This window comes from Clavelina lepadiformis, chromosome 1 (genome assembly GCF_947623445.1).
Source record: "Clavelina lepadiformis chromosome 1, kaClaLepa1.1, whole genome shotgun sequence".
NCBI lineage: Eukaryota > Metazoa > Chordata > Ascidiacea > Aplousobranchia > Clavelinidae > Clavelina > Clavelina lepadiformis.
Genome location: NC_135240.1, coordinates 11,125,522 through 11,138,401, shown reverse-complemented (window position 1 = coordinate 11,138,401; position 12,880 = coordinate 11,125,522). Strand labels below are relative to the sequence as shown.

Sequence of the window (12,880 nt, the reverse complement as noted above, 5' to 3'; positions counted from 1 at the left end):
ATTCCTTTATTAACTGTCCAACGAAGCCGTGCCCCCTGAAACTAAGCGAAATGCAAAAAGCTGACTGGAAAGTAACATTAGATCTCAATTCACTTGCCTGATGCAAAAAAAACTGTTACAATCCCTACATTCCTCAAATTTAATTCAATTTTCTCTTCTGCGCACTGACAGCCGCTTTCAAACCAATACTTTCATTTTTTAGTTATTTTGGTTTTTTGTTCGTTCTTTACATAGCCTGTGTGAAAATGAAACAGGAAGGAAAAATATCGTTCTTTTCAAAAAGAAACGTTGAGAATTTCGAAAATTTGCGAAATTTAAATTTAAGAAATACGACTAGTTTATTCAAAAAAATGCTACAAAAAGCGTCATCATCACATTCAAAGCTTTTCTGTATACAACTTTCTGCATGACATTTTCCATTAGCATTCATTGATTTCTAAACTGAGCTGAGCTTTTTTGTATTGCAAAATTAACAAACTAACAATAGTACAGACAAGAGAATCTCCCCATTCTCCAAACAAGAGTGCATCTTAAGGCGTGACTGAAACCTATTTCAACAATACACAGTTTTACTCATTAACGCGAGAAAAATCGTGAAACAAATACAAATAAAAAGAACAGTAAAAATATAAGCACACGCAACAAGGAACACATTGGATAAATTACTGTTTTGATATCTGCTGCCTGCATTTGAGCCCTTCTAACTTTGAATTTACAATTACACCAGTTCAGGTAAAAATGTATCAGCACAGTAAAAAAGGCAGTGGAACTTGGGTAGTTATAAGTTACTTTTGTGTGTAGAAAACGATTTGCTCTTAAAAAAGTTGTGTGTGTATGTGTATGGACAAACAACACATGATACAAAATCTCACTATTGTAACTAAAGACCACAACAGCGCAGTAGGCTAAACATCGTACAACACATATGAGACACAAAAATGAATGTTACAAATAAAAAGTCATTTAAGAATAACATACCCAAAGACATGATATTGTAGTCCTTTTCAGAACTTTTTCTTAAGAAATAATAAAATTTGTGGTATATTCTGCAATTGAAGTTCGTACAGTAGTAATGAGTGATTATACGTATGTTAACAACTTAACATACAACAGTTTAATCTAATTTTGGTACCAAGTCACCCTCGAAGCAGAAAACACTGTTGGTACACAAAAAGTAATATATCCGTGCATAGTGACGTGTAGATGAAAAATGAAAAAAATCTGATGAAAAATTTTTTGCCTTACGACATGATAATGAGAACCACTTGGTTAAGAACTTCTTGATCAAAATAAAGTATTTTTTATTTTTTCAGTCTGGTACCAATATGTTATGACTATGAAGCGTATCAGTACACTAAAAGTTATTGGCAAGGTTTTTTAGACTTGGGTTCTTTGTTGTGGAGTGGGTGGTTAACAACAAATTAACTAAATGCAAGTTAAATCGCCAAACATTTTTCATTACTTGAGCACAAAGGACATATGCTATACATTAATGAAAACAATACAACTGAACAATACTGTGTTTAACTTAAAATGTTTTACATGTCAATGTGATTGTGATATATTCATTTTCTTTGGAACTTATGGCTAGGTAAAAATATCACTGGCAAAAATAAGCCAACCAAAATGTTATAATTATAAGGCAATACAAAACGTACCTCTTCGAACATAAGAAGTTACTTGTGAAAAATAAAACAATGTTTTTTGCAAAAAATTGATGTCCTTTTCACCATTTCTAAGGCAGTGCCCATACAGATCGCTGAAACTTTATCGTGAGATTAAGAAGAACTAGGCTAAAGGGTTTCCATTGTTAGCAATACCATACACCAGGGGTTCTTAAAGTATGGGTCGCGACCCAAACATGGGTCGCGGAGGGTCAGAAAATGGGTCGCGACATAGTGACATAGGTTAATATAATATAATATAGGTCTATAGGACATTAAAATGGGTCGCGACATAGGTTTGGGTCGTGAGGTGATCATGAAACTCAGATTTGGGTCGCGCTCAAAAAAGTTTAAGAACCGCTGCCATACACACACAAGAGTGGTAAATATTTACTAAGATGGCAAATAGAGCTTGTCTACAAAGTTCTAAACAACCTTATGTTTTGAGGCGTTGGTTGAAATACAGCGCAGAAATAGCGCTTTACATTCACACAGAAATGCATCAAAAACTAACGCACAGCTAGAAATAGGCATGACAGAATTAGGAGGGCTAGAAATCACTAAAATATATAACTAAACCAAGGCTGTACCTGTAAATTTCAAAAGCAAATGGTAACCAAAAAAAGGGTTTGTCTTGTATGTCAGCAAAAGCGCATGACTGCAATCTATGAAGAAGATTCAAAAAACCAACATACTGACAATAACAAATGAAAAGTTCGATTATATCTATAGCACAGTTACATGTTTGGTGGTATCAACCTCATCAAAAAGCAGTTCAAACCAGTTGTGTTCACATAAAAAGCCTAATTTAAAACCATCCTTCCAAAGTATTCGGCCATAAGTCACTTAAAGCATGCAATCACAAAAATTTAGTTCATTTTAAGTGAAATAATTTACATAACAGAGGCAAATACAAGCACCTTATGTAAAAGTATTTATACTCTACCCTGGTCTGAAAAGAATTTGTGTCACAGTTCCATTGAAAGAGTGCCGTTCATCTCTGGAGCAGCCTCTAAGTCCTCATCTTCTTCCTCTTCTTCATATTGCATAAAGGACATCTCCGCATCCCGTTCATCCTGCCCAACTGATCTTGACGACTGACGAGTAATTCTTGTGGAAACTATGTTTGGGAATTGTACTGGGACACCTTGATGATGAAATCGACCTCTGCGAAAGCGCTTCACTCCAAAGTATACAAGTACTCCTGAAAATATGTAAAACACATGGTACGACATTGTAGAACACACTGTAGAAACTGGTGATATGTAACTCACCGAAAACTACGATGAGAATCAAAATGGCGACAACCAGGCTTGCAACCGTTCCATGTACTTGCAATGGAGGTGGATCGATAGGTGATTTATACGGAGGGATCACATCACTGTCGTCTGTTTCAAACAAATAAGAATCTTTTAAATCATTACACACAAAAATCTATACACAAAGTCAAGTCAAGATTTGCTATTTGTTATAGTAAGCGCTGATTAAAAAACAAAACAGAACAAAATTCGTTTGTAATGTATGACAAGAATGCAAGTAACACTATCACACCTTCTTCACTGGCTAAATAGCATAGCATGTACAGTATTTATGAGTATAATGTTTTAAAAACAACACTTACTAATTTTTGAATTATTTGTCGTATTGACTACAGCTCCTGAATTCTGACTTGCATAATATTTAGCAACCTAAAATTCAGTCAAAATGATTTACAAAAATAAGCAATGCGTGTGTTTGTGTGTGCTTAACACATTCGGTACAACAACCTCAACAGATTTTGTGGTGGAAAATGAACTATAAGTAAACATTCTAACGTTTTTTTACAGTATGTAATCTTAGAAATGACCTCGCAAACATTATTCACAATATAAATTTATTACCTCAGCATTTGGGTTGGGTCTACTAAAGCTGATTTTCATGCAATGAGAGCTGTCGTCTGTCACTTTGTAATCGTGAGGCCCAAACACAGTTTCACAGAAGTAAGTGGCATTGACAAATATCTCTAAGAATGTGCGGCATGGTTTATCACTTGGACAGTGGTTTGCTGAAATATATAAAAATTTCTTATATATGCAGAGTATACGACAAATAAATGACAAGAAGTACAAGCCCACAAATGTTTTGGACAAATGAAGCATGCATTGTAATTTGAGCAAAAGTGTAAAAATGAAAAGGTGTGAAATACAACAATGTGGTTGAGGCATTTTGTTCAGTGTAGTGATAGCCTACATGAATACCTCCCAGTTCTTAGAAAATAAGTAATCGGCCATGAGCATAAAATTACACACGATAGAGAATTTATCAGGGAAGTTCATACAAATTTGATTTAAAAACAACATTCAGTTAGAAACAATATACGATTACACTATTTATAACAATTTTATTCACAAATTTGAAGAGTACTGACAATTAGCTTAATTAGTTAGGGTTAATTAAATTATGAATAGTCCAATTGATCTTACTGTATGAGTAATGGTTAATTTCTTTCCACAAAGTCTAAAATTGGCTTAGACAACAAAATTATAATAATGTAGCTAAACCAATAAATAAAAAATTAGTATCTATATGTTGTATGTAAATTGTAGCATACTTTTATTGCGCCATTCAAAACCATGTGACCAGTCGCCTACACAAGTTCTTTCGTTTTTGCAATCACTCCACCATGCACTACACTGGCTGCGACACAACGGAACATTCTTGAACCTTTCATTGCGGTAACTGCTATTCACCTAAAAATATCCAACTATTTGACACAGTGACATAGATAATTAATTATTTGTCACATAGTCTGTTCCACCATCACAACTAGCAGCAGCACGTTGCCACTAGGTCACAATCTTGAAGTTAGCTACAATGGATGGTGCAATAATTTTTTTTTTGTAAAATAAAAGCTAAAGTTGTGTGTGAAAAAATATTAAATACTTGGCATAATCGTTCGCCGTAATCGCCACAATCTTTTATAAATTAAAATACAGCTTTTATGTTCACCAGTCGCAACTTCATGAATACAGTACAGAGTACATTTTAATTGGCATATATTTATATAATTTTCCTTTTTATTTATTTTTTGTCAAGTTTCAATCAGATTCAGCATTAAATTAGCTACCAAAATGGACGGTATGGAGTACACCGGTACTAAAAAGGTTATTTAAAATAAACCACCACAAATTAACACCAAGTAACAGCCATAAATGAAATAGCCTGTATCACATACCATAAAGATGTATCATATAATGTAAGTAATGTAAATTTATTAAACATAATTATATAATAAATAACAACAAGGCACATAACATATCTCAAACAAATTAGAAAGGAAAGATGGGCATGCACATTACCGATTGAATCCATGGACCAACATTTGGTGAGCACTCATAAAAGCAATGATTGTCAAAAAACCGATTTAAACACTTCTGTGACATATTTCCACAATGACTATAGTTAAATCCATATAGCAATGATTTGTCCTGTGAAATCTTTGCCGCAGTGTAGTTGGTACAACAGGAATGATTCTTCCATGAGTCACACTAAAACAAACGATAGAAAAACGAAAATTAAGACCGTGGTAAATGCTTGCTGTTTAACATTGTCATTACACATGGTCTAATGTGTCTGAGGTGGATCTGCAAATTTTAAGAAGAGGTTGATCGGTAAAGTTTCAAAAGCGGGGATTCCCCAAATTCTGCGCAGTTTATTTAATCGTTGATTTTTTATGCCCATGGTTACCGGTATACTCACATGATAATCCCTACTGACTCATGTCAAACCGGGATTAAAGAATAATACTGCTGTAGCATATTCTGTAGTTTCTGCAAATACTCTCCCTACACGTCACGGATTTCACACAACGAAGCCAAATATCGGGGTTCGCCTAAAACGCATAACATACTGCCCACCTATATTTTGGAACGGGTACAATACGTAGAAAACCACATCAGTAACGGTAGTAATTACTCTGGTAATATGCCGAGCAAAGCAAGATTTAAATTAAGGTTGGCGTTTGTATTCTTGGCGACTTAACGAACAAGCTTTATTGGCAATGATTCATTGTAGTTTGCTACTTCTTCGATTGCAACGTTACTCCTCATAGGCTAAACAAGAAAATGCTTTGTTCAATCCAACCACAACAAGCTTCGAAAGACTGTAAAAACTTCAATTAGATAAAATAGACCGACAGCGGTTACTGCACTCCAAATTTAGCAAGTGGACGTGACTGTCTCGAGCTAAATACAGGATACATATCGACCGAAGTGTTTGATATCTTTTTCACTTTTTTGGCTCTGATATTCGTTCTACCTATAAATCGTACCTCCCAACACTTTAGCTTTTCAGGAAAGAATTGTTTGTAATCGTTTGTTGTTACATTACGATTGTAACTAGGTCGCAACTGTTACCCTACGTTGTGAAAAAAGTTTAAGACAGTATCCCCTCTGATTTGATAGTAAAATCGTACGGCACCGAAGATAAGTTTTTAATCTATATACTGTACCTAGATGCTAGCATAGGGCGATAACAAGCACCGGCGTTTTAATTAAGACGAAGAACACACGTGCGCCTGGTTGGTACCTTGGATGATGTCCAAAACCGAAAGACTGTTGTTTTACTAAAAGCCATCTAGCATAAATGTTATTATTGAGCTGAACCAGGGATAAAACTCATGTTACACCGAAATTAGGCCATGCAGGGTTGGTCGAAAGATTTAAGGAATGTGTATATACGTTCAGTTGGTATGTAAGAAAACTTGATTAGATAGTTTGGTTTTAAGTTTGTATTGGTAGGTTTAAATTGTAAGGTATACGTTAGAAATGGCAAGCTATTAATGTATGCCGCACAAAATACACCGAAAAATAAATGTAAGCTGTGGTTTAAATTCGAAGAAATATTGTATACAGAACATGCCTGTTGGCAAAAGTAGAACTCAAGTTGCCAGCATGTGAGTCGCTTTGAAATAATTTCCTAGGTACATAAAAGACGCCGATTTACCACAACAATTGCGGTCTCGTGTTGAATCGTCAAGCATCAATAGAACGACAAAGCAGCCATCTGCATACACTCAGCCTATTTTGCCGTTGAGATGTTTCGGTTTTTGCAATGTGGCCTTCAATTTTGCTATGGAATTGCTTTGCGGTTGTAGCAACGAAGAAAAACGCGAGACATTACTGAGCGAGTAGGCCCAGTTATAAGCGCGAAAAATCATACAAAGCATTGCATAACAAAAGCAGGTTAATTCTCAAACGAAGATGATCATATGTCTCAACACTGTCTGACCAGTTTGAAATCGCCAAATTGACCATAAATATCTGTATATTTTAGAGAATAATTGTGCTTCATTCGCATACACATTGGGAAGCACAGACAAACCATATCTATGTTAGACTAGTCAGCTGTTACCTGCGCATTCGAAAGTCTCTAAGCCTTTTCACAAAATTTTCTTTGTAAAACATTTTGTTTGTTTCACATAACACTAACAAATTTAAAAAGACTGTTTACTGTGCAAAGTTTGCAATCTGGTCACACTCCTTGAAATTTGCAGCAGCTGTTGGATGAAAATGCAAAACCAAGTACAAATTACACAGTGCTCTCACAACTATGTCAATACTATTTACCACAGTTGTGCATTAGGACGTCCATATCAGACCTTTTATACATATACATACTGTACATATTTTAACCGGGGTGAACCACTGTCTTATACTGTCACAGTACAATATAGAGTACTCAACATAGAGGTAGAGCGCATGAATGCAACACAAAAAGCAGGCATTTTCTGGTGTTAAAAGGCCTTGCAAACCATAACAGTTACCTTAAACAGAGTATCTTCTGGACCAGGAGCATGTTTGTGGTGTTTGCTATCCAGACAAACATCCAAAACTTGATTGTCTCCGCCAACATCTATTACAGCCAAACTCAAAAATAAATATACTACAGCAATGAATAATTCCATTATCTTTGCATATGCCCTAGCCTGATGGATAGATTTTACATAACGATAACAATTAATAGGAAGTAAAATTCTGCAATTTAAAAAAGGTCTGTAAAGTAAAGTAAAGTAAAGAGGTATAATACATTTTCTGGGCTTAATGTTGTAGAAGTTTAGTGCCATTGATACATAGCCATATGCCATCGCACTTACGGTAAGTTAGAAAGTTTCATTAGCCCATTTCCTTGGCTAAAGCCTTCCTTCCTTTCCATCCCCAAACTCCAAAATTTTCCTAACTTCTGCCACCGAGTAAATGCTATTGAATTTTGTGTATGCATTGTAAGAACACAATACTATTTAATATTGATTTCTATCAAATAGTTTAAACTTGTACAGAAAACAACATAGTTTTGAGTTTGTCACAGGATGGCAAATATCTAATTAAATCATTGGCATTGCCAGTTATTAACAGGACTGCAGGACTTTTTCACAAAAAATGATAATCTCCAGGCACTTTACAGAATTAAGCCCATGTTTATTAAAATTGATTAGCAAGGTTAAGTTAGCAGAAAGTACATGCAAGTAACAATTAACTCATTAACGAGGGTTATATTAAACAGTCAAAATTGAAGAGATAAGTCCAAAACGGTTGAAACCCAACGTGTATATAGGCAACGAAGTAAGTGATTGATACAGTAACAATATGTTACGAAGTGACTCTTGTACCAAAAGTTAGCCGCGCAGCCCGCTGTTAAAGATAAGTGGTTAGTTTAAAAAAATGGGTATGCAAGAAGTTGATTTTAGATATTTACAGCTTTATTGGACTTAGATCAAGTGGGTTTACGTTAGGTTACTATATTATAATATTTAAGTTACGATAACAAGAAACTGCAAGCAATAGCTTGAAACACACAATATCTTGCGGTGAAATAGTGGCAGCCAAAATGTAAAGGTTCAGATTCAAGTTGCACATCAAGATTCAGGCAGGAAAATCTGGTCAATTTATATAAGCTAAATGTACAATATTTGCATTGGTAATGGTAATAGACAAAAAATTAGGCTTATATTCATTGATTTTTGCCAAGTACAAAGCTGTTAATTTTTGTTTTCAATTAATATTAGAAATTCATTGCCCAATGAATTGCCCAGATTGAAAAGTTTTGGATTTTAAGCCATCACCTGTCAGTCATTTTTAATCTGGTAATTGAGTTAAATTATCACACCATATAGGCCTAGGCTACGGTACATGTCCAGAAAACAGAGAAGGCTTAGTGACATAGCGCACAAAATAGTTGATTTTAATGCAAAAATCTGTTTCATTTCTCTGTTGCACACATGTTTCAAAAATGTTTAAAAAGCAAGATTTTGATTTGTGGATATTCTTACTAACAACCTGATGCTTTTTGATTTGAGATATAGGCAATAGCCAATGCTTAATCGCTAGTTGGCTACCGAAAGAAGTGCCAAGTTGTAGAAAGATCTAGCCTATAAACTATTCGGTTTGGATTTACTGTAAAGTTTTAAAAATGAATGTGATAATGTGACAATACTGCAATAGCCTAAGGTTTTTAGTAAATGAAATATACCGTTAGACCTACACCAGTAAACTGACGATTATTCGATCTGCACGAGTGCACAACCAAATAACTTCACAGTTTAAATAGCTGGGGTCTAGTATATATATCTGTATTCTGTGGTTGAGCACTTCTGTACTAAACCCCGATTATTTTTATTGCGTTATAGGCTGCAATTCATAAGACTTCACGCGTTGTAGCCTAATGCAACTTGTACAAAGCTAGATATTAGTTTGTTTTTTCAGTTTTATTGAATAGGCCCACATGCCCCGATCAGGCTATCCAATGTTTGTCTTTTTCTGGTCGACACCCTTCTCTGCTTGGCAAGTTCACCGAGCCCTGAGCATTTCGCAGAACCTATTTCGGAAACCACCAAACTAGACCGATTTCAAAATAACTTACCTGTTAGGCTACGATTTTCAAACAAACAGTTCTTGTATACAGTAAACCAGTTCATCCTACAAAAGCGAAGTAAGGTCAAAACAGAATAACGCGTTTACTGCTTCAAAACTTTCCATTCATACCAAAACAAACTTTACTACACATTGTCCTTTGGTGACCACGTGATCTTTAGATCGGAGGGCATCCGAATTTATAGACAACGTATTAATTGTTGTTGTAATTATAAAATCGTAAGAGCATGTGCATTCATAGTGAAAGAACCTTCTGCCTGAACAAAAAATAAAAAAAATTAATTACTCAATTCATTTAATATCAAGTTTCCACATGAAAGTAATCTAAACTATCTTTGACGCTTCTGACAGCGACCATCATTCCACGTTGCCCATTTGCAAATCGCCTACCTGCGAGGTCGTATTGCGTCCAAAAGTATATCAATCACAATATTTGTGCTACCAGTAGTTGTAATCCAGCTCAGCACCATACTTGGTTCAAACCATGCTCATTCAACCGCCAGCCATCAAACACGTTGATTTCACAGGGTGACGTCAAAATAACAGTTAACTTGCAACATATTTTCGGCGACGATCGCTAAAACTTCTTACAGTACTAGTTACTACTAGTCTACTACTACTGTACATATTGCAGAAAAACTCTTTTTCTGATACGCTTTCTGACAACTATTCTTGGATTTATGAGCAACTTGCTTTTGCACATACCTCTCATGTAAAAAATGAGTCATTGATTTTGCCCATTACAACACTTTCGTTTAAAGGGAATGTTGAACGAGAATCTTTTAGCACGCACATGGTACGTAAAGATTCTGATAAACCCAAGAAATGGTGCGGTTTTTAGCTTTAAATGCTTGAGGCAGTGACACAAAGCAGCATCGGTAGCTTAGTTATTTGGCCTATTTCATTGAGAATAAAAATTGTTATAACTTATTGCGTAAAAGAGTTTATTTTAGTTCATGCAGAATATAACCTATTGGGCGGCAGAGCAAACTATGTTAATGTTCTTGTGTTTCCTCAGTAGCTGGCACCACCCGTGTTTCACTCTTGACCAGGTTTGAAATTCACTAGCACTAAATGTAATAGGCCTACTACTTGGGCGATTTGTTTGGTTTTGGTTCGGCATTAACAACCTGAACAGCAAACGCACAAAAGGTTTGGAACATGTTTTTAGTTAAAAAACTGTTTTATGGTTCTTTGATTATTGCACTTTGGGAAATCGCACGTGCTGATATTGTTGGTCTTTGTGAGACATCCAGCTGTCTTTGATAGCTTGTAGCGCTAGCGCTATAAATCCAGGTTTTTAAAAATTTTCTGTTTGGAGGAATTCCCACATTTAGCATTTTATTTAGGTGAAAACTTTGGGATTCATGAGCAGGGTCAGAAAGTTAAAATTTTCAAAATTATTTTTTTGCAAATTTAGTTTTGGTTGATACAAAATGAGATTAGTCTGTTTAATCTGAACTGTTTAAACATGATCTGAATATGAAGAAACCTATACTGTCTACTTTGATACGTTTTGATCATATTTGGGCATCCTGGGAGCTTAAAGTAACTGAGATAAGTTGAAAAACTTACATTCAACAAAAAAACAAAAACACAATATTAAAAACCTTGCATCATGTCCAGGTTTATCGCTCCTCCATGTGTTTAGTAAGATTTTATGAGCATTTTTCTGTCTTTTCGGAAGTTAAAAGTATTTTTAATTGGTATATATAGCGTTTATAAGCTAGTGACTGCTGAATGATAAGCCGGACATTTTAAAAAGCTACATGGTGTATGGTGTAACTATAATATTTATTTTCGGACTAAGAAAAAGTCTTTAGACGATTTAAAACTTTTGTTTACAATCACTACTGTAAAGATTCCTCATAGCTCGCGTCCCGGTTGCAGAAATAATCGTTGTGCAAGTTCCGATTGATAGACTACACAAATTTTTTATTTGTTTTTTTTTTGTATAGGATATTGTGTTGCCCGAACTTGAGAGTGTTCTTCAGGACTACTACTAAACAGGAGCCATGCCCAAAAGCAAGGACTTTCCGATGGAGTAACGATACTGGGTGTCGAACACGGAACTTATTATTAGAAGTCCAACGCTCTAAACACTCCGCTGCAGCGGCCTGGGTGGTTTTTTTAATACCACTATATTATTTCTTGCAAAAGTGTTTTCTAGCTATTGATTAAAGTTTATGAATTTGTTTTTTGATAAAACTTCAACTGTCGATTGATATTTGGAAACTTGCCCTGAATGACTTCGTGTGAACACTCCTTTTAGTACGTTCCCAGGTTGTTTTCCAGCCTCTATTGTGATAAGAAGTTTTTTTTGGAAATGCCCGTTTCTTAACCTTAACACTGAAAATTTATCCATGTCTCAGTGTGTCAGCTTTAGCTATATGTCCTATCTCCCATTGTCTAAACATTTTTTTGCTCGCTACACATGCTACGATTCGTTGCGTTTTTCATGTCGAATATTTTAATATTTTTTTATATTTTTTAATATTTACTCCCATCGCTTTCACGTTAAATTAGCTCGCACTTCTACCAGCGAGCAGAGAGCTGGCCGAGTGAATCACGTACCTAAACCACCAGATAAGTTGTGTCAGCTAGCCGTGGTGATTGTCACTCAATAGACATCTTATAAACAGTAGTATTACTTATGTTCTTAGTTATTCGTAAGATTGAGAAAGTGTACAGCACCTATAATAAAAAACTTTTCTTGTGAGCTATTTCTGTTGCGATATTAAAACCTTTCGGCCGACAAAAGGTTAAAGTATCCTTACCGCAGGTAACAATAGAGTCAGATAGTTCAACCGATAAATTAAGTTAAGATACCCTCCTAAGTCAAAAAGGTCTCTTCACGGCCATGGCAAGTGCTTCATAGAACCTATAGAGGTGTAGCCTATAAGCATAACCATTTTAGCTCCGGTAGGTTGTAACCAATGTTAAGCATTAAGTATCCATTTTGCTTGTTTTAGCATAAATTATTATCCAACAAAATGCAACCACCAGTCTGTAACTTAAACCTTTTTCGACCATATCTACCACGTCGGTGGAGATGTCAAGTAGGTCTATGTTGCAACGACGCACCCCGGGTTTTACAGCAAATTACTTGAAAACTACTCGTCGTAGAACAACCGGGTTTTCACCGGTCAAAAGAGAAATTCTTTGATTTTTGATTCGTTACATGAAACTAATTTTTTCGAAAACACACCTTGTGCAAACTCCAAACTATATACCCAGCTCAGTTGTTGCTTTTTTCGTTTGACTTACCGCACTCCCGCTGTCTGCATCACATGCATTTTACGCATGGCA

At 35.4% G+C, this 12,880-nt stretch overlaps 1 protein-coding gene across 1 annotated transcript; it reads right to left on the bottom strand.

Moving 5' to 3' along the window:
- Nucleotides 1-442: 442 nt before the first annotated feature.
- On the bottom strand, nt 443-9,684 carry LOC143447541 (uncharacterized). Its single transcript, XM_076947739.1, has 7 exons — nt 7,468-9,684; nt 5,003-5,191; nt 4,255-4,393; nt 3,545-3,708; nt 3,286-3,352; nt 2,939-3,052; nt 443-2,868 (listed from the first exon to the last, which is right to left on the bottom strand). The coding sequence occupies exons 1-7, from the start codon at nt 7,786-7,788 to the stop codon at nt 2,633-2,635; spliced, it is 1,230 nt and encodes a 409-aa protein (XP_076803854.1). The 5' UTR covers nt 7,789-9,684; the 3' UTR covers nt 443-2,632.
- Between the last annotated feature and the right edge of the window lie 3,196 nt (nt 9,685-12,880).